At 42.4% G+C, this 22,758-nt stretch overlaps 1 protein-coding gene across 8 annotated transcripts in view; it reads left to right on the top strand.

Moving 5' to 3' along the window:
• Positions 1-22,758, top strand: part of pcloa (piccolo presynaptic cytomatrix protein a) — a 51,782-nt gene that overhangs the window by 10,523 nt on the left and 18,501 nt on the right. For 6 of the 8 annotated variants that reach the window (XM_057855185.1, XM_057855183.1, XM_057855184.1 and 3 more), the window contains 7 exons: positions 7,952-8,143; positions 10,379-14,414; positions 14,691-16,198; positions 16,606-18,673; positions 21,950-22,032; positions 22,115-22,190; positions 22,481-22,606. In XM_057855185.1, coding sequence (XP_057711168.1) covers positions 7,952-8,143; positions 10,379-14,414; positions 14,691-16,198; positions 16,606-18,673; positions 21,950-22,032; positions 22,115-22,190; positions 22,481-22,606 — 8,089 coding nt within the window. The other 2 variants (XM_057855186.1, XM_057855189.1) reach the window with 2 other exon arrangements.

The following is a 22,758-nucleotide window of genomic DNA, read 5'->3' as shown; positions in this document are numbered from 1 at the left end:
AGGTCATTTAGAATGTCTTCACGTATTTTGTAAGGATAGAATTGACCCTACCATTATTAAGTGTAAGACTTATACTGACACAATTTTTTCTCCCTCAAACGAACGTTTGATTGGCAGATTACTAAATTCCCTTGTTTTCAATCTACTAGAAATAAGTAAAATTATCTGCCAGTGCTTTAAGTAAATTTTACTCAGATTTCTTAAAATAAGATTATTTTCAGACAGCTATTAACACACTTATTTTAAGCAACAAAAAAAAAAAAAAAAGCTTTTTTTTTTTTTTTGTCAGGAATGTTCTTAATTCAACAAGTGATATTATTCAAAACATTTGAAAGCACCTTGATTTTGGTGAAAAATTACCAACCCTTAGATGTATAGACTTAATAAGAACAAATGGTAGTATTTGCCTAAAGTAAATTGAATAATCTGACACATTAATCTGTTAACTAGTCTTTAACACTCAAAACAAGATGGAGAAAATAATTTGAATAGATTTCAGAAAAATCGTATTAAAATGTTCTAAATTTTCAGTGTGAAAGTGAGTACAAATCAATACAGATTTATTTTTGCATCGATAATATAATAGGTAGGGGAAACCCTGTACTTGTGTTTTATAGATGACTCAACAAAGAGTTATTTAAAAACCTAAACCTGCATTCAAAGCCGAAACCTGTTTTCTTCTAACCAACTTTAGGGTATTTTTCAAAACCTAACACTGTATTAAAACACTAATTTCAAATGCTTTAGTCCTTCTTTAAAGCATAAGAAAGACCCTTTTATGTTTTGTTTGTCAACAGTCCTGTAATCACGTGCTTGGAGATGAAGTTTGTCTGTTAATAATCGGCTGAGTATTCCTTAGAGCTTTTATCTGAAGTGATTGTAGCTAACCACTCCTGCCACCACCACATATCTATCCTCATGGGAAATCAGCCTCTTCGTACTCACTCCTCCATTAGCTTGATCAGAGTACAGAGCATCAAGGTGGCCGCTGTTATGATGACTTCAGCATTTATTCTAAAAATAAAGTTGCGTTTCCATTCACGCTTAAATTGCAAATGTAACGAGGAGCCGAGAGATGTGATCAATCAGCTGAGCGCCACGCAAGGAAATAACGCCGTAACTCCATCTAGGCCGCCGTGTTCCTCCTCCAGATGAGTCACAAAGAAATGAAGACATGCATGTTCTGAAACATCAAATACAGAAGTTCTCCCACTTCCGGAAAATCACATTAATTGATTTTTAAAGAATTTATTTGCAAATCATGGTGGAAAATAAGTATTTGGTCAATAAAAATATATATATATAAAATAAAAAAAGTTCATCTCAATACTTTATGTACTCTTTGTTGGCAATAACAGAGGCCAAACGTTTTCTGTAACACTTCACAAGCTTTTCACACACTGTTGCTGGTATTTTGGCCCATTCCTCCTTGCAGATTTCCTCTAGAGCAGTAATGTTTTGGGGCAGTCATGGGGCAACAAAGACTTTCAACTCATTCCACAGATTTTCTACGGGGTTGAGATCTGGAGACTGGCTAGGTAGGCCACTCCAGGACCTTGAAATGCTTCTTACGAAGCCACTCCTTTGTTGCCCTGGCTGTGTGTTTGGGATCATTGTCATACTGAAAGACCCAGCCATTTCTCATCTTCACTGCCCTTGCTGATGTAAGGAGATTTTCACTCAAAATCTCTCGATACATGGTCCCATTTATTCTTTCCTTTACACAGATCAGTTGTCCTGGTCCCTTTGCAGAAAAACAGCCCCAAAGCATGATGTTTCCACCCCCATGCTTCACAGTGGGTATGGTGTTCTTTGGATTCAATTCAGTATTCTTTCTCCTCCAAACACGAGAATCTGTGTTTCTACCAAAAAGTTCTATTTTGGTTTCATCTGACCATAACACATTCTCCCAGTCCTCTTCTGGATCACCCAAATGTTCTCTAGTGAACCGCAGACGGGCCTGGACGTGTACTTTCTTCAGCAGGGGAACACATCTGGCAGTGCAGGATTTGAGTCCCTGGCAGCGCATTGTGTTACTGAGTAGCCTTTGTTACTGTAATCCCAGCTCTCTGTAGGTCATTCACTCGGTCCCCCCGTGTGGTTCCGGGATTTTTGCTCACCGTTCTTATCATTTTGACGCCACGGGTGAGATCTTGCATGGAGCCCCAGATCGAGGGACATTATCAGTGGTCTTGTATGTTTTCCTTTTTCTAATAATTGCTCCCACAGTTGATTTCTTTACACCAGTGGTCTCCAAACTGTTCCACATAGGGCCACAGTGGGTGCAGGATTTCACTCCAACAAAACAAGACCACACATTTTCACCAATCTGGTGTTTTTCACCAATCTGGTATTTTATAAGTGTAATCAGTTGATTGCAGTCAGGTGCTGCTTGTTTTAGTAGAAACCACATTGGTTAAAAGGTCTGTGCTTGATCGGTATGAACAAAAACCAGGACCCACAGCAGCCCTTGAGGACCGGTTTGGAGACCCCTGCTTTACACCAAGCATTTTACCTATTGCAGATTCAGTCTGGTGCAGGTCTACAATTTTTGTCTCTGGTGTCCTTCGACAGCTCTTTGGTCTTGGCCATAGTGGAGTTTGAAGTGTGACTGACTGAGGTTGTGGACAGGTGTCTTTTATACCGATGAGTTAAAACAGGTGCCATTAATACAGATAACGAGTGGGACCTCGTTAGACCTCGTTAGAAGAAGTTCTACTTCTTTGACAGCCAGAAATCTTGCTTGTTTGTAGGTGACCAAATACTTATTTTCCACTCTAATTTGGAATAAATTCTTTAAAAATCAAACAATGTGATTTTCTTTTTTTTTTTTTTCCCCCACATTCTGTCTCTCATGGTTGAGGTTTACCCATGTTGACAATTACAGGCCTTTCTAATCTTTTCAAGTAGGAGAACTTGCACAATTGGTGGTTGGTAAATACTTATTTGCCCCACTGTACCTGTACGAGCGCATGCGAAAGCACCCGAGAACACTCGTCATTTGAACTGATGGAGTAGGTGTGAAACAATGGAGTGGGGTTCACAAACGAGCTATACGGGGAGCTACGTATATGCTTAATCCTAGTTTCTTAAAAGGATTTAGAGGTCAACCGGAATCCTGTTATTTCTATGGAGGCTTGATCCTCCAGTCAGGTGCGTGTAATCCCTATCAATACCCGTTTTACGGAAAGGGAAAAACTCCTCTATACCCTTTTTTTCTATTCGGTTCTACCTGTTTACCAACATCCAGTCCAGTTGTACGCTTATTCTGCATCTGCCACCTTCCTCAACCCCTCCCCCTACTTCACAACAGTGCCTCACAGCGGTCCCCTCGCATGCCCTGGAGGCCCGCGTGTACAAAAATAGTCAGCGGCCACAAAAGCATACAAGACAAGCGATTGTGGGTCAGCTCGCTTTTAAAAAGCACATCCACGTCCTTTCATTTTAGCCTCTCACTAAATGTGTGCATGTCGGTTACTAAAGTCTATTCTAAAGAGTGGATACATTGAGAAGGTAGAACCTTTGGTGCTGATGAAACAGAAGGGCTGTGCTTTGTATAACACACACGCACATTTTGGCAGTCGTCACATTTCGTTAGCACAGCCTGTTGTGTTTACATCCTGACCGACGCCGCTCGCTTGCTCTCCTTCAATGCTTTAGCTGTGGTGGCAACGCTCCCAGAGTGGAAACAGTAAGTTTGTTGCGTGGACGGACTGTCTGGCACACAGTCAGTCTCATTTAAAAAAAAAAAAAAAAAACAGTATAAGCAGTATAATACAATGGATTTAAATTGATTTTCAGTACCATCAGTGATCTTTAATCCTTCCGCTGTGAATTTAAATGAGTTGGTCGATAGTAGACATCCATTTGAACAGAGAGCGTCTATCTCCGTCAATGGCAGCTAATGAGTTAATGGCTATACAGTCCCTGACGAAAGTCTTGTCGCTTATCCATTTTGTAGAAACAATTGCTAATAACCTGACTTTTAATTATTCGATTGGTTTCAGAAATGGCTCATATGTAAGATAAGACCCTCCCAAATTGTTGAGTGTACAAAAATATTAGGGCTGTCAAAATGATCGCGTTAACGGGCGGTAATTCATTTTTTAAATTAATCACGTTAAAATATTTGACGCAATTAACGCACATGCCCCGCTCAAACAGATTAAAGTGACACTACAGTGTAATGCCCGCTTGTTACTTGTTTTTTGGTGTTTGGCGTCCTCTGCTGGCACTTGGGTCCAACTGATTTTATGGGTTAGTACCATGAGTGAGCATGGTGTAATTATTGACATCAACAATGGCGAGCCACTACTATTATTTTTTGATTGAAAATTTTAAAATTTTAATAAAATGAAAACATTAAGAGGGGTTTTAATATAAAATTTCTATAACTTCTACTAACATTTATCTTTTAAGAACTACAAGTCTTTCTTTCCCTGGATCACTTTAAGAGAATGGTAATAATGTTAATGTCATCTTGTTGATTTGTTATAATAAACAAATACAGTACAGTGTGTTGAATGTATATATCCGTCTTGTGTCTTAGCTTTCCATTCCAACAATAATTTACAGAAAAATATGGCATATTTTATAGATGGTTTGAATTGCGATTAATTACGATTATCTTTTAAGCTGTAATGAACTCGATTAAAAAATGTAATCGTTTGACAGCCCTAAAAAATGTTTCACTGAAAAAATATTTATCATTTAATGAAGACATAAAGGTCAAATTTTGTCAAGTTTTGTCGCCTACAGAATGTAGTGTGAAAATTGAACAAAGGAGGAACTTTGAGGTAGAGATTGAAGTATGCGATGGAACACCATCCTGCTGCAGAATTTGTCCCTTTTTATGGTTAGGAATGTTAGAGGCAGCTATGATTTGTTGATATTTCAGACTGTTGCCTTCCACCCTGCAGATCTCTCGCACACCCCTATACTGGATGCAACCCCAGACCATGATTTTGCCACCACCAAACTTCACTGTTTTCTGAGTGAATCTCAGAGCCATGTGGGCTCCAGTAGGTCTCCTGCAATATTTGCGGCGACTGTGGTGTAATTCAACGGAAGATTCATCTGAAAAATCCACCTTTTGCCACTTTTCCAGCGTCCATCCTTTAGACAGGCTGTGGGCCTTGGCAAATGTCACACGTTTTTTAAATTGTTTGCACCCTGAGAGATCTGCAGGGTGGAAGGCAACATAAATAGTCTGAAATATCAACAAATCTTAGCTGCCTCTTACATTCCTAACCATAAAAAGGGACAAATTCTGCAGCAGGATGCTCTATCGCATACTTCAATCTCTACCTCAAAGTTCCTCAAGGCAAAGAAGATAAAGATCCTCCAGGACTGGCCAGCCCAGTCACCAGACATGAACATGATTGAGCATGTCTGGGGTAGCATGAAAGAGGAAGCATGGAAGACGAAACCCAAGAATGATAATGAACTCTGGGAGGCATGCAAGACTGCTTTCTTTTAATGTTCCTGATGACTTCATCAATAAATTGTATGAATCCTTGCCGAAGCCCATGGAAGTCCTACAAAATATTAAATTTGGATCTCACAGCACCACTACTTAATTCGCTTATGTTATGTTTTTTCATTTGAAGTACATTTTTTGTTCAATTTTCACACTGCTTTCTGTTGGCGACAAAACTTTTGTCTTGCCAAAATTTGACCTTTTTGTCTTCATTAAATGATAAATCTTTTTCAGTGAAACAAATATATTTTTGTACATTCAACATCATTTGGAAGGGGTCTTAGCTTTCATATGAGCCATTTCTGAAACCAATTGAATAATTAAAAGTCAGGTTATTAGTAGGGCTGTCAAACGATTAAAATTTTTAATCGAGTTAATCACAGCTTAAAAATTAATTGTAATAAAGCGCAATTCAAACCATCTATAAAATTTGCCATATTTTTCTGTAAATCATTGTTGGAATGGAAAGATAAGACTAGACGGATATATACATTCAACATACTGTACATAAGTATTGTATTTGTTTATTATAACAATAAATCAACAAGATGGAATTAACATTAACATTCTGTTAAAGCGATCCATGGATAGAAAGACTTGTAGTTCTTAAAAGATAAATGTTAGTACAAGTTATAGAAATTTTATATCAAAACCCCTCTTAATGTTTTCGTTTTAATAAAGTTTGTAAAATTTTCAATCAAAAAAATAAACAAGTAGCTCGCCATTGTTGATGTCAATAATAATTACGGTGCTGAAACCCATAAAATCAGTCGCACCCAAGCACCAGCAGAGGGCGGCAAAACACCAAAAAACACAACAAGTGCAAATTGCACTTTCTGTCATTTTAATCTGTTTGAGCGGGGCATGTGCGTTAAGTGTGTCAAATATTTTAACGTGATTAATTTTAAAAAATTAACGCCCGTTAACGCGATAATTTTGACAGCCCTAGTTTTTAGCAATTATTTCTACAATATGGATAAGTGACAAGACTTTTGTCAGGGACTATAATTCAGTACTGATGATCGACACGAGTGTTTTGCATTAAATTTCAATTTGGTGCGTGGGCAGATTCCTTTTCTTCTCCCTGATTTTGAATACCTTTAGAAATCGGCTGTCGAGGCATGCAAAAGCTGTGATCAGTGACGTCAGATAGGATGCTAATGCGGCGTGGAGGAGTGGAGATGAGAAGCCGGGTGGGGGCAGGAAGGATACGGACGCCGACCTTTCTTCAGCAGTATGTACCGCGACCATCTGACTCGTGACTGTAAAAGCCTATGAGTCACGTCGACGGCACCTTTGGGCAGAGCAAGCTGCGGCATCCGCTCAGGCGGAAGCGGGAGGAATATCTGAGAAGGCCACATCACGCCCTAGTTAAAATCCATTAGATCCTCCTGATCAACTTTTATTAAGAGATTATGGTAATAATTTGCCAATCACAGAGCTGTAAAACACACCCTTTTTATTGGCTGTTTTACACCACATCCAGACTGGGATTGCATTAATCAAGTAGCCAGGAATTACATTAGCCCCATGTCATATCCATAAATTTGCTCCATTGATCAGCGTTAAGATCTTTTTTGGCTCACGGCATTTTACCGCCGGCAACCACTCATCAATGAGGTTTCAGACCCCATTTTTGTGAAATTGTGTTCTGAGATATTGCAGTAAGGACACAATAAAGATTGCACTGCTGATGCTAAGGCTTGAGCTGCTCGATGTTGACATCGTAAAATTTTATGTTCCCTTTTGGCCCTCATGGTTCTGAACCAAAGCCCATTGATTTGGAGATGAACAGAGTTGTATCTTCGAATGTGTGAAGGCACCCACACTTTGTCTGTAAGCTTTAGTTCAATTCTTCATCTTAAGGTGTGTGTCTCATTTTTCTGTTGTTCTCATCCTTCCTTATTAGTCACATCATCCCTGCGTCGCTCTATGCTAACCTTTGTCTAAATATAGACAGCTAAAACCTACACTTGATCCCTGGTCTTAATCAAGGAGCTGTATCGACCTTCACCGTAGTTTTTTTTCCCCCTGATAGTCTGAGACTTTGAAAAAGCCGCTGCTGATCCAGGCAGATAGAATGACTTGTCACGCTTTTTTTCGGAGCTCTTCATGTGTCATTGCTGTCGTCAAGTGCTCAAGAGGGTCTTGGGGTCAATAGCCATGCTGGAAAATGCTGGGCAATTACTTATTTTTGATTGACCTTGCCTCAGAGTTGAATTCTAATCACTTTCTCGAACATGGTATGAAAGTTGGCAGTAGAGTCACATGCAGCTTCAAATAAAAGTGAGGAAGATGTTGAGTGACTGGTGCGTGATATGCTTTCAGGCATTGGACACTACTATAACACAGTTCCCTTTTAAAGTGGACACACTCTTTTCCAGGAGTCTTTTTCAAGTCCAACGTCGCAGTGCAGGATTTTGATATCAGAGGAAGCCTAACATATTTGAATTTCTGTCATTTTCATTTCAGAGTGAATGGCTTTGCCTCAACTGCCAGACGAATAGAGCCAGTCAGCTGGACGACACCTCTTCCCTGGAGAAGCCGCTAGCTGCTCCCGCTCCCTCCTCCACCCCCGCCCCTGCTGCTCTAGATAGCAAACCCATTGTAGTAGAAGCAGCAGCAGCAACAACAGACCAAATCCCTCCTGCCCCCGAGAGAAAGGTAGAAGCCACACCTACACCACTATCACACGACCATGATAAAGCACAAGCCGTGGGTGCTTCAGACCAATCACTAACAGCCACATTGGAGTCTGAGACTGTTACTCCTTCTCAAGATATCTCTAAAAGTCCAGCTCATAATGTAGCTGAAATGCAAGAGCACCAACAAAATAGCCCTGCTGACACAACACAGGAAATCCCATCAATTGAGCAGTTACAGCACAGTAGCTCAGATGCAAACACAGTGAGGGTACATCCTCAGGATGAGAATCAAGAACAGAGTGATATTATCAGTAAAGCAACTGAGGAAAAGCCAATGACAACTGATGAAGTAGTAAAGAACCTTTCTGAGGTCCATCTGCCCAACAGAGGTTTAGACGAGATGCCCGTTGAGGTTGAAAAAGACACAAATCACGCTGTTACTGAGAGTGCAGCCCCCTTGACAGAAAGTGAAATTAATTCTCCAGAGCCTGAACCTGCTTCTGTCACACAGGAAATAATTCCTCAATTGGATTCAGCATCTGAACCTCCAGTGACAAAAGGATTAGGCTGTGAACTAGTTGATTTAAAGGAGGGGCCAATTCAGACTGTAGAACAGACCGTGGATAGCACTGTGAGCACAAACGGTACTCTAGAAACTGAGGCTGAAAGTGCAGCAACAGAACCAAGAACGGAGGAGCTTATAATCGACGATAATGCTCCTCAAACATCTGTTGAAGTAACTGAACATGAAAAACTTTCTTCGACTGAGGGCTCTAAACTTGACAAGATAAACAATGAAGTACAGTCAGATGAATCGATATTCATCGATTCATCACTTGGTAATCAACCTGACTCTAGTCTTGAGCAGAAAAGTCAGGCTGATTTATCAGAAAACAAACTTTTAGAAAAAGCACAAGAAGCTACTATTCTACCTGAGCCAGACTGCACGTCACTCGCTTTGTCTAAAAATGACTTATCTGTTGAAAAAGCGATAAATAGCGCCTTAGACAAAACCGCTTTTCAGGAAGAATCCATGAGAGGTGGTGAGGAAAAATCATCAGTGCTTGTAAAAATAAATGACACTCCTGAAGTGATGAGTGCCAAAGAACAAACCGGTAACAACGAGCAGATGGTTGTTGAGATAAACTCTGATGGTGCTGGCTTTGATGAGGGAACGCCTGATGAAAATAAAGCTTCAGATGTGAAAGCTGATATGATAAATCCCATCGAAGAACAGGAAACTCTAGAGGCAAAAGAGCAGAAACCTATTGGTGAGACAGAAGTTGTTTCAGAACATTCTTCTATTAAGACAGAAAATATTTGCGCAATAGATAAAAAAGAAGTGGAAAGTGCAGAAAAAACACTCGATGACGGCCATAGTGTAGTCATGCCTCAACAAGCAGAAACAGGAACAAATGATAAACCAACTATTGTTCACGAGAGCGATGTTCAAGCAGCCTTGTCCCAAGAGAAATTAAAAGAGACACAAAAAGACATAGTTGAAACTGAGAGTGTAATACTGAGGGAGGAGGAGCCGCCACTTACCGATATTCTGTCCAATGAACAAGATCTTGACAAAACGGCGGTTGCAGAGTCTGATGATCGAGAAAAGGTCAAAACCGAAGAGTCCTTTCAGACTAAGATGCATGTCAGCAATGAAACCCTTGAGGATTGTGTCATCCCAGATGATAAGGAATCTTGTTCTCATTTACTGGGCAGTCAGGAACAGCCACTTAACAATATCACAGGGGAAAAAGACTCCATCAGTGAGACAGAGGCAAACAAAAGCAGAGTTGTTTCATTACCTGATTCGGGAAATATGCAGGAACCTATTTCTTTATCAGAAGTGAGCTTAGTTAGCGTTAAAGATGACACTGCTGACATTGATGCAGAGAATAGCACATCACAGAAAGACGCACAATCAGATTTGGAAAATGCCAAATCGACTATATTAGTAGCTTCAGCTTCCATAGTAGAACCCTTACTCCCAGGCTCTGTAGTTTGTGAGAATAATAAAGGGATGAATGAAGACACAAATTTGACGGGGAAAAGTGAGGCCCCACCCGAGCCTCAGAACAAGCAGTGTGATGAAGATACAATGCCTGAGGTGACCATTATTTTTAGCTGAATTAGTGAAAAGAGTAGTTGTGTTGTGTGGTAGTAATATACTGTATTGTATAAAGGACTGGGTACAAAATACATGTTTAATTTGCTCTGTTGTATTATTCTAATATTATTTAATTGAATCCAACAGGAGAAAAAGTTGGAGACCTTGAAAGAGCCTGGCGACAGAGAAAGTGTTACGAAGGAGGGCAGTCCCACCAGCCCCTCGGACCTGGCTAAGCTGGAAAACACAGTTCTGCCCATTCTTGAGGCGAAAACAAAGGGCGATGAAGAGAATGACGAGAAACAAACAGACACGTTGAAGACCAGGCGGAAACTAGAAGTGCTTCCCCTTTCTCCTGACTCGCCCTGCTCTGACGACGAGAAAGAAATGATCAAGAGTAACTCAAACAAAAAACTCCTGGTCCCACTTGTAGTCAAGGGGGATTCACTGGATGATAGCAGCGAAAGCTTCGGAAAGGAGAGCCCCATGTCAGGGGATGATGAAGAATTCATCCGCAAACAGATCATAGAAATGAGTGAAAATGAGGATGCGTCGCCGTCCGATGAGGAAAACTTAATTCGGCAGAAGATCAGACGAGATGAGAAGAAAAGAATGGAACTAAAGAAAACAGTGTCTGTTGAGAAGAGGGCCTCAGAAAAAGCGCATCGGTTATCCAAGAAGAACTCTATAAGTCCCAATGATGAAGAAGATAAAGAGCTGCAAAGCTCTCTTGAGTCAGCTCAAGTCGTAAAAGTTGATCCACCAGATCTCATAGAGGCAGAGCGTCAAAGCGTTGCAGTTCGCAAATTTCCAAGCATGGAGCTGAATACAGCCGGCAGCCCTATGTGTGTTACTCATATCGATATAGAGCCTGAGATGGAGAGTCTTACTGATTCACCAGATGATCGGTCTAAAGGGGAAGGGTCATCCAGTCTACATGCATCCAGTTTTACACCCGGCACATCACCGACATCCCTGTCTTCGCTGGATGAAGACAGTGACAGCAGTAGTCCCAGCCATGTTCGATCTAGTGAGAGTAAGCAGCACAGGAAAGCCAAACATAGGCAGCCTGGTCAAATGTTGCCCACTATTGAAGACTCCTCAGAGGAGGAAGAAATGCGGGAAGAGGAGGAGCTACTGAAAGAGCAGGAAAAACAGCGGGGAGCTGGTAAAAAATCAAAGCGAGAGAAAGAAGAGGTTCGAGGCCAGCGGAGACGCGACCGTTCAATGACACCCCCAAGCAACCTTTCACCTATCGAAGACGCCTCACCGACAGAAGAACTTAGGCAAGAAGCAGAAATGGAAGAGATCAGACGATCATCTTGCTCTGATTTCTCCCCAAGCATCGATTCGGACCCTGAAGGATTTGAAATCCACGCTGCAAAGATTGCGGCTGTGCAGAAAAAGTATCAGTTGCCCACATCTGTATCTTTAATCTCTCCAACAGAAGATAAGAACAATGATAAATCACAAAGAAAACCTCTGAGGTCTGCTGATGAAGCTTATGAAGAGATTATACTGAGGGCTAAGTCTCCTACAGTCGAAAATGTTGACTTTCAACCAGAAAAGGAGACCATTTACGGAGGTATGCTTATTGAAGATTATGCTTATGCATCCGTCATGGATAACTCAACAGATGATCTGGGAGAGACTGAAAAAATCAGCATGCCTTCCCAGCCGAAGAAGCTGAGATCACCCGATGAAGTTTATGAAGACATGATCAAGAAAAGGAGGGAATTCATGAAACTAGAACAGGAATATCAAAACATGCAAACAAAAAATGAAAGTTCAAACCCAGAAATTGTGTTACAGTCTGCTGAGAATACCCTTCCCAATGTCGCTACAGTAACTTTGGGAAAAGACGGAAAAACATTGCTGGATGCTGAAAGTGCATACGAAGAGCTCATGAAAAAGGTCTTTACTCCTGGAACAAGTCCTACAGTGCAAGAACAAGAAGTGGAAATCGCTTCATCTGCAAGGGCTCTCTACCCAATCCCAGATCTAAAAGTCACACAGTGTTCCTCAGGAGAGTTGTCCTCTGATGAAGAGAGTATCATTAAAAAGGAGGAGGAAGCGGCCAAATCAGAGTCAACATCAGCTGTGGAATCTACGTCTCCTCTGTCATCAATTTCAGATCAGCAACAGCATTCGCCCATCACACCCTCCCAATCCGACATTGTAGACCTATCAAGTGCAATTCCAACAACATCTGCTCCTATCACTACAAGTTTTACAGTCTTGCCTACTCTCCCACAGTATGCCCATGTTACTCCGAGCATTGTTTCAACCGCTCCGCCTATCCCTCCGAAGCCAAATGTTCTGATTAGAGCGAATTCTCAGGACAAAGCAGATGCACATGTTGAGCAACCACAGCCTCCTCCCGCTCCACAAAAACCGACAGTCTTTCCCAGGAAACCTCCAGTTCCACTCCCACCTCAGGCTTCAACCACAGCAGTCAGGCCAGAGACTGTGACCACGACTTCATTTTCCAAACAATCAGGAACTCCGACATACAAACCTCATGTTCCACCACCTGTTCCTCCAAAGCCCTCCATTCCAGCTGGCATTTGTGAAAATCACAGACAAGGGCATGGCGTTAAACCACCTATTGCACCAAAACCTTGCTCACAGCCATCCTCCCCTGCTCATACTTCACATCCATTGAGACCCACTGTTCTTCCCACAGGGTCCACGGAAACCGTGCTGAATCTTAGCCCTTCATCTGAAAGAAAGCCCTTTCAACCTTCGCCAAAGTCTCCCTCTTCTCCTAGATATGCAAGAAATCTCCGTGATACATACGTGGTTATCACACTCCCTTCTCAGCCAAGTTCTCCAGTAGATAGTCTCATAACTCAAGCCCCCTCTGACCCTGGTACAGCACCTACTGCCCAACAAGCTCAGCCTCCCAGTTGTCACCAAACACAGGCTCAATCGCATTCGCATCAGCAGTCAGTACCACCTCATACAACTAGGGTGCCTCTGGCTTACACCCGAGTGACAGAATCCATTGAGAATCAAGAAATATGCGGCCCAGAAAAACACGTGTCGAGCTCTTGTCACATAATTGAGGCGGTATCGGCCTCCGCTCAGCCTCCTGTGGTTATGCCAAACCTAATCTCTCAAGTGGTTACCACAGAGGTCCAAAGAACCACCGTCTCTGTTGTTCATGAACGCACACCGCCGCCTGTGCCAGCTCAGCGGGCAAACGGGATACCGATCTCCTTGGAGAAGCCAAAGACCCAATTGCCTGTACAGAATGGGCAGGCGGTCTTGCCTTGTGAGGTGGTGGATCTGAGGACTGTGAAGGCCGACTCGGCATCAGACATGAATGGAGTAGATCTGTCTGCCGGCCCGGACTCAAGGCGGCAATCTTTTGGAGCTGATGTCAGTCGCCAGAGCAGTGCGGTACAGTCACCTGTCGTCAACCTAAGTTCTGAATCCACCACTGTCTCAATCGTGACTGATAGCATAACCATTGTGACCTGTTCTGCCACAATTCAGAGGTGTGACAGTTTAGAAACCTCTCAAGCATCTTCAATACCCCTCCAGCTAACAAAGAACAAAGCATTTGAACCCGTCTCTCAGATTGTGTACCGGTCATTGGACAATCAACTTCCCACTCACACTGGTGAGATCCCCATTAATCTCACAGTTGGAGCAAGCACAGGTGGTGGAACTTTCCAAACACCACCTGTAACCATGGCACCCAGTGCTGTCACTGGTTGTGTTGCTAACGGTTTAACAACAAGCACCACCTCTGTAGCAGGAGCCGTTGACCTGAGCACAACGAAACCTTTCAATACCCTGGTATCCATGGATGCGGTCTCGTCAGAAGTTATCACAGCTGTAATCACAGAAGATGACAGTAAGCCAGTAGACCTGACTGCAGGAAAACGAGCTGTCTGCTGTGATGTTGTCTACAAGCTCCCATTTGCAAGAAGCTGCACTTCACAGCAACCAACTACCCCTCTGCCTGAAGACCGTTTTGGCTACCGTGATGACCATTACCAATACGACCGCTCACCCTATGGAATGAGGGGCTTTGGTGGAATCAAACCGTCAATGTCGGACACCAACCTGGCAGAAGCTGGCTTGTTTGTTTACAAGAGTAAGAACAGTTATAATTTCAGTGGCACCACAGACGGTGCTGTAGATCTTTCCTCTGCAAAGATTTCTGATGCAGGTCAGTGCAGTGACATAACAGACCTGTCACGTAAATATCATTTTGAACTGCTACCCCTTATCCATGGCTAACATGGTCTTTTTAAATTTTTGCTTTTTTTTTTGCATGAAGGTGATGCTTTTTTCTTGTGATTTTTTTTTTTTGCTGCATGCTGTACGTCTTGTCTAAATGTTGGATTTTTTCCCCCTTTTTCCATCACATTATGATTTGGTAAGGACTCATTTAATTGTTTGAATATTATATAGGTTCAACTAATGTTTGTTTTTTTCTTAACAGGTGAAGCAGTTGACTACTCTAAGAAAGGCACATATGCAGGAATGGCAATCCCTCCTTATTCACAAACCAGAGTAACAAGTGGTGTTGGAACTCTCCTTGGTACAAATAGTGTGCTGAGATCATCCAATGGGGTGGTTTATTCCTCCGTTGCCGCACCAATTCCATCTACATATGCAATAACCACTCAGCCTGGATCTATCTTTTGCACATCATTCAACACTCAGTCAAGTATGCACACCAGTGACACCATGCCATCGTTGTCTGACATCCAAAATTTGCCACTGACACGTTCCCATAGTTTCCTGTCTACCGTATCAATTACAACGGCAGAAGAGCAAGGTAACATCCCTCTCAACCTTGAGATATCCAAAGAGGACACTTCTGGTAATGCTGTCACCCCAGCGACAACGTCTTTATCCCTTGACTACACGGATGAATCCCTTGAGGCAATAGCCGCCTCCCTAGAGGCTCTTTCCTCACCCATGGTCCCCGGGGATGGTCAGTATCAGGCAGAGCGTGATAGACTCGAAATGGAAAAGCTGAAGCAGCAGCGCCTCGCGGAGGAGTTGGAATGGGAGCGTCAGGAGATTCAACGTTTTCGAGAGCAAGAACAACTGTTGGTACAGAAGGAACTGGAGGAACTGCAGGTCATGAAGCAGCAAATCTTGACTCAGCAAGAAGAGGAAAGGCAAGCTCACCTCATGTTGCAAAAGGAAACCTATGCTCAGCAACAGCAACAGCTGGAGCAAATTCAAAGACTCCAAGAGCAGCTCCGCTTGCAATTGGAAGAGCAAAAGCTTCGCCAGATGTACCCAGGAGCGGAAATTGGGAATGGCATCCAAGAGGCTATTGTCTTGGGTCCCGACGGCACAGTGCTGTCACGAAAGATCACAGACAGTGGTTGTCAAACAGACGAAGAAGATGAGACTATGAGCAAGGCTTACACAGCAGGGAGGAAAAAGAAAAGTGTAAAAAAGAGTGTTGACAGTTGTGTACAGACAGACGATGAAGATCAAGAGGAATGGGAAGCTCAGAGAAGCCGACAGAGTCGACCACGCACGGCAAGAGGTGACAGAGGTGGACAGGCGGACATGTCTCTACAAGCTCACTCTGAAATATCTATACAAACTGATACAGACGGAAACATCAGGATGGACACAAGAATGGAACTTTCAGACCTCGACAGACTCTCACCAAAAAACGGACCCACACCGTTGGACATTGGCCTGTCTCCTAGCCTCAAAGCAGAGTCTTCTACACTTCAAGCACACCCTAAATCTCCCAATGTGCTCTATTCTCCCTTATCACCTTGTATATCCCCAAGCAAATCACTTGAATTTGTGTCTTATGATAAGTCACTGGGTGATAAAAGTCCTCAAAAGCTCAAGGGAAGTCCAGATCCGGGAAGTCCAAGGGGATCAAAGGCCATGCAGAGATCCATGTCCGACCCCAGATCCATGAGTCCAACAGGAGAAGAAAGGGCAACTGGCACCCAGCATGGGGATATTGTAAGTACGCCTCCCTTTCATTTTTACTACAGTGATGATATTTCAACCGCTCAATCAGGCCACCTTTTTATGATGTAATTTCACAAATGTTTCAAGCAAGAGCTATTCGTACTATAGCTTTGATTCCGATGAACATGTCCTCTTTCGCAGCCTTTTTTAATTTTATCTTACTTGTACAAACGGTTTGAAAGTCAAATCTATGCTTGGGTAATTCACTGTTGGCTTTGTCATACATACATAAAAGGAATACGCTGCACTTGCAGGTACATATTCAGCAGTGAAATCTTTCACATGAATAAATTACTGATTTTTTTTAAATTTTTTAACATTTTTACACTGCATCGAGCGCAGTCTTGAAACCATATTGAATCTGATGACAGAAATTGTATATATATATTTTTTTTCAGGGGAAGGGTTCAGGTGGAACACCACCTGGAACTCAAAAGAAGGTCAAGAGGACACTGCCCAATCCCCCATCTGAGGATGAGTCATCAGCCACTAGCCAGACCGCGTACAGCACTGGTTCTGCTCGCCGAAGAATGTGTCGCAATTCAAACATGGCGCGCGCCAAGATCCTGCAAGATATCGATCGTGAGCTCGATTTAGTGGAACGTGAGTCATCCAAGTTGCGCAAACGGCAAGCAGAGCTTGACGAGGAGGAGAAGGAGATTGATGCCAAGCTGAGGTACTTGGAGATGGGTATTAACAGGAGGAAAGACGTTCTGCTGAAAGAGCGCGAGAAGAGAGAGCGCGCTTATTTACAGGGTGTGGCCGAAGACAGAGATTATATGTCGGACAGTGAGGTTAGCAGCATCCGAGAGACCAGAGGTGACCATGGTGACGTTGATGATGAGGAAATGGAAAGCCATGGTCTGGAACGTCCCAGAACAGCCCCTCAGTCAGAACTGGATGACTTTGTTCCACCTCAAACTAAGCATGAGTACGGAAAATACTCCCAATATCAATACCCTCAAAGTCAATACCAGCAGTCTCTATACCAGACACCCCAATCCTACCATTCTCATTCCATGTATTCCTCTGTCCCTTCACTCACCAGCTCACAACAACAAAGTTACCAGCAGATGCTCCTGTTGCAGCAGAAAGCCGCCAGACAAGCTGCTCTCCTCTCAGAACTTGATACCACCAAATATGATGTCATTAACCGCCAACCCGATCCAACATCTTCGCCCTACCTCGGCGTCAAATACGACAAATATGGCAACCACCTCGATCTGAGAGCCTTAGAGGTGGGAAGTATAGCTGGTAGCCCCTTGTCAACTGTCTCAGATTCCTACTATTCCGACATTGATCACCACACGCCTCGAAGTTACCTACTTCTGGAAGATGCGGCCGAGCTAGCAAAGAGCTCCTCCGGTCTGTCGTCATCATACAGTCTTGCTGAGAGGGAGCTGGCCAAAGCAGAGAAGCTGCTCCACCGTAGTGCTGCTGATATAGGATCCACTGACTACCTTGGGTCTACCTCAAGACTGCATACATATGGAAAAACCGCTGATGAGGACGATCCAATGGAGGAACCCTATGAACTCAAGCTCTTGAAACAGCAGCTCAAGCAGGAGTTCAGAAGAAGCACGGGAGGGACAGAAAACTTAGACCCTCTGACAGGTCTCTCCCAGCACTACTATACCCCAAGCTGTAGCATCTCTAGTTACTCGCAAAGGCATTATCCAAAGTCAGACAAGTACAGCATCAGTCGGCTGACTCTCGAGAAACAGGCAGCCAAACAACTCCCAGCATCCATGTTGTATCAAAAACACAAGACTCCATTACTGGAGCCTAAGGTCACTTCCAAGTATTCCTCAATTACAGAAAGCAGAGGTTTGGACATGGACTATACAAGCTATTTAGGTTCTACCAGTAGCTCCCCAAGATCCAGCCGACTCATGCAAGATGAGATTACCTTTGGCCTCCGAAAGAATATTGCAGAGCAACAAAAATACTTGGGGTCCACCTTAGGGGCAAACCTGGCTGGTTCGCTAAACCTGGGACAGAGCTTGGGATTGGATTCTGCTTATCCAAGCGGCAGTCGCTCAAGACCGTCTTCCAGGCCTACATCTTGCTATGGCTTGGACCTTTCCATTAAGAGAGACCCTTCTAGCTCCTCGCTGAGACTCAAAGGAGACGGTGAAGCCTCCTCAGACGGATCCAGTTTCCAGACGCCTTCTGGTCGCACTAAACCAACCAGCCTGCCTATTGTGCAGAGTGGACGTGGGAGAATCCCCATTGTGGCCCAGAACTCTGAGGAAGAGAGTCCTCTGAGCCCTGTCGGGCAGCCGATGGGCATGGCGCGCGCCTCCGCGGGACCGCTGCCTCCCATCTCAGCCGACTCCAGGGACCAGTTTGGTTCCTGTCTGTCCTTGCAGGACTCGCAACAGCAGCACATCAGGGATGAGCCGAGCAGGGGTAGGGCTTACGTGCTGATGGATGACCTTCAGGGCACCATGTCAGATAGTGAAGGTAAAGAACATAATTATAATGTTAATATCTTTCTTCTTTGTATCACAATTTCCTTTTGCATGCACTGTCTGCCACTGTGTGGATCTTTAAGGGCCCGTGAAGATCTGCGTGTGTGTCTATTTCTTATTTTTTGTGGTGTCACTTTCATGAAAATGCTGCACATTTTGTTTTCTGTCATACGAGGCATGATTGAATGTAGTGTGTTATGCATCCCCGTGCTTCTGTCTGTACTTCCAATCTTATGTAATATGTTGGCATAACTTGGTGTGACTGTGTGGGAGGTATTCTCCTCAAATAGCAATCTAACTAGTGCACACGTTGTCTAGGGATTTTTCTTTTCTTTTTGACAACTTTTAATGAAATGTTTGACACTGTAGGAATGTTATTCATTCATTCTCGTTCTTTTGAGGCAGAAAAATCTCAAGTTAATCCCCTGGCGTTCTATTTCCCACCACTGAACTGGCAAGTGCCTCCCACATCTTGGAAAATCTTCTCAATCGGTTGCTTCTATATTTGCGGCTTTTTGATTTAAGACTTTCACTTAGACAGACCCAAGTCAACACAGTTTATGATAATGCCCCGGACCAACAGCCCCCCCCCCCCCCCCCCCCCCAAAAAAAAAACGTGTTTCAATTATAATCATAAAAGTGTCAGTTCAGTTGTTAAAAAATGCACATATGTGTTTGTGTGTTTGATTTGCATGCTTGTTTGAAGCACTAATAAATGAAAATTTTTCATTTTTGCATGTCTCGTTTGCATGAATGTATCTATTCTTGGGTTTTATCATCATAATGCAGCTTGTATCTGATTTTTAAAATGTTTTTACAGCTCCAAAGATTTTACAGTGTACAGTTCCTGACAAAAGTCTTGTTGCCTATCCATTTTGTAGAAACAATTGCTAATAACCCGACTTTTAATTATTCAATTGTTTTCAGAAATGGCTCACATGAAAGTGTTGGATTATATTTCCATTCATTCACATAATGATATGTGGACATTGCATTCTCCATCATAAGACAAGTTCTTTGTCCTTTGTTCAGTGTATGCCATTGAATAGTGGCACATCTGGAAACTATTTCCTGGTGCAACAAGATGGTGGAAGGGAGAGAACCTCCCAAGTTAGACGGGAGGAAAAAGGCTATGCACTGGGAGGCTCGAAGCACTTTCTTTTTCCCGGTACCGGATGTCATGTCTTTTCTGTTTGTCTTTAAGTGTAAATTTTTTGTTCTTTTTTATTCCTGAATTCTGTGTCATCATCTCCTGTTCGTTATAAGAATAAAACAACCTGTAACAAGGAAAAATCGATTATTTTCCTTCAAAAGCTAAGACCTCCCCAAATGATGTTGAATGTACACAAATATATTTGTTTCACGTCCATGGGCTTGAAGGACTACATCCATGCGGTCTGGCAAGGATTCATACAATTGATTGATGAAGTCATCAGGAAATTAAAACAAAGCAGTCTTGCATGCCTCCCAGAGTTCAACAACATTCTTGGGTTTAGTCTTCCATGCTTCCTCTTTCATCCTTTCCATCCAGGATTCATACAATCAATAAATTGTATGAATCCTTGCCGAACCGCATGGATGTAGTCCTTGAAGCCCATGGAGGTCATACAAAATATTAAATTTGGATCTCGCAGCACCACTACTTAATTCGCTTATGTTATGTAACATATTTTTGTATTTGAAGTAGGGCTGTCAAACGATTAAAATTTTTAATCGAGTTAATTACAGCTTAAAAATTATTTAATCGTAATTAATCGCAACTCAAACCATCTCTAAAATATGCCATATTTTTCTGTGAATTATAGTTGGAATGGAAAGATAAGACACAAGATTGGTACATACGTTCAACATATGGTACATAAGTACTGTATTTGTTTATTATAACAATAAATCAACAAGATGGCATTAACATTAACATTCTGTTAAAGCGATCCATGGATAGAAAGACTTGTAGTTCTTAAAAGATAAATGTTAGTACAAGTTATAAAAATTTTATATTAAAACCCCTCTTAATGTTTTCGTTTTAATAAAATGTGTAAAATTTTCAATAAAAAAATAAGCTAGTAGCCGCCATTGTTGATGTCAATAATTACACAATGCTCATGGGTGCTTAAACCCATAAAATTAGTTGCACCCAAGCGCCAGCAGAGGGCAGCAAAACTCCAAAAAACACAAGTAACAAGTTGGCATTGCACAGTGATGTTATTTTAATCTGTTTGAGGGGGGCATGTGCGTTAATTGCATCAAATATTTTAACGTGATTAATTGAAAAAATTAATTACCACCCGTTAACGCGAAAATTTTGACAGCCTAATTTGAAGTACATTTTTTTGTTCAATTTTCACACTACTTTCTGCAGGCGACAAAACTTTTGTCTTGCCAAAATTTGACCTTTATGTCTTCATTAAATGATAAATCTTTTTTCAGTGAAACAAATATATTTTTGTACATTCAACATCATTTTGGAGGGTCTTAGCTTCCATATGAGCCATTTCTGAAACCATTTGAATCATTAAAAGTCAGGTTATTAGCAATTGTTTCTACAAAATGGATACGCGACAAGAATTTTGTCAGGGACTGTATAAGGATAAAACTCACCTTTAACCATATGTACTCTATATCTGCTCAAAATCCCATTGGTCTTAATTGCATCATAAGGACATATTGATCGATTTGATTTCGCCATGTAAACTCGTTTGCCTTGATTGCAGCCCTAAGTGATTCGCTGATGCCTTTGAACAGAGACCATGCGGCCAAGGGTAGAGTATTAGTTCACGACATATAAACATAACATATTAACCCACACGACACGTTAACAGCACAGTCATCCACATAATATGATGGTTAAATGTTGGGAAGGTTCAAAATGTAATTCATGTGGAAGCTAATGCATATCACATTTTGGAGAAATTGGCGGGGGGGGATAAAGCTAGTACAATAAAGCTAGTACATACCCAACATTTACAGTCATAGATATGTATCACTCTGTAGGCTAGCTCTAATTAACCACATTGACTGTCAAACTACATTTCTATACTACCATGCACTTCATTTTGTAGCACCAGTATTAAAATACCTTTCATCGCTTTTCATCCTTTGCAACATAATACATGAATAATTCAACATTGACGCTGGCCTCTTGTACTGCCATTCTCAAGCCGATGTTACCTTCCCATGAATATCATGCATTTATTTGAGGTTGTCCTCACTGGTGTAGCACGTCAGGGCAAATTTTCTTAGACCGCCTTTACTTTTTTTGTCGATGAAGCCTACCACCTGAGACGAGAAGAGACAGACTGGTTTGACAAACCAAGAGATGGACGCTCGGAGAACGGACATGACAAGAGACAGGTGACGTTATTTGAAAAAAGAAGTGATTTTTATTGTAAATTTGTAGAGATGGTATGTAATGTGATTGTGTGTGTGGGCACAGGGTAAAGGTCCATACTACCCCTTCCCTCACCTCAGGGTCAAGCTACAGAAAGATCCTAAAGACCGCAGTGTCTCAGGTAAAATACCTCCAGGTTGGGATCGGGTTGACTAACACGCCACCTGCTTTTTTTGGACTCGATATTTGGGGAAAAAATGCCTGGCAATTTCACCCATCATTATACTTTGTTAGCTGTTTTGAAGCTTAAAGTGGACATTTTATCTCCTGGCATCCCTTTTCATTTGGCTCGCCTCCACGCCCGGCAGCCATTGCCATTCTCAAAATGGCGCAGAGCCTCACACTCAGGATTACGTAATTAACACATGGACTGTGTGAGAGATCTTGTCAGATTTTTCTGTGTTGTGTCAGGGAACGGTCTCGGCATCCGTGTCGTTGGCGGTAAGGAGGTGCCAGGTGCTAACGGGGAGATCGGCGCATATGTTGCCAAAGTTCTACCAGGTGGAGCCGCGGAACAAACGGGAAAGATTCTGGAAGGTGAGTGTCAAGTTCAAACACAAATCCTTAGGAGGACATTTATAAACATTACAGAAAATAAGAAGAGAAGGCACTCAATTTAATTGAACAGCTTGCAAAGAGAACGGAGGGGAGCTATGCAATGCAACTGTCTTTTGATGGCTGCACTTCAG

The sequence above is a fragment of the Corythoichthys intestinalis genome, chromosome 13, assembly GCF_030265065.1.
Source record: "Corythoichthys intestinalis isolate RoL2023-P3 chromosome 13, ASM3026506v1, whole genome shotgun sequence".
In the NCBI taxonomy this organism is placed as follows: domain Eukaryota; kingdom Metazoa; phylum Chordata; class Actinopteri; order Syngnathiformes; family Syngnathidae; genus Corythoichthys; species Corythoichthys intestinalis.
The sequence above is the reverse complement of the archived record's forward strand: the minus strand, read 5'-3'. Positions and strand labels throughout refer to the sequence as shown.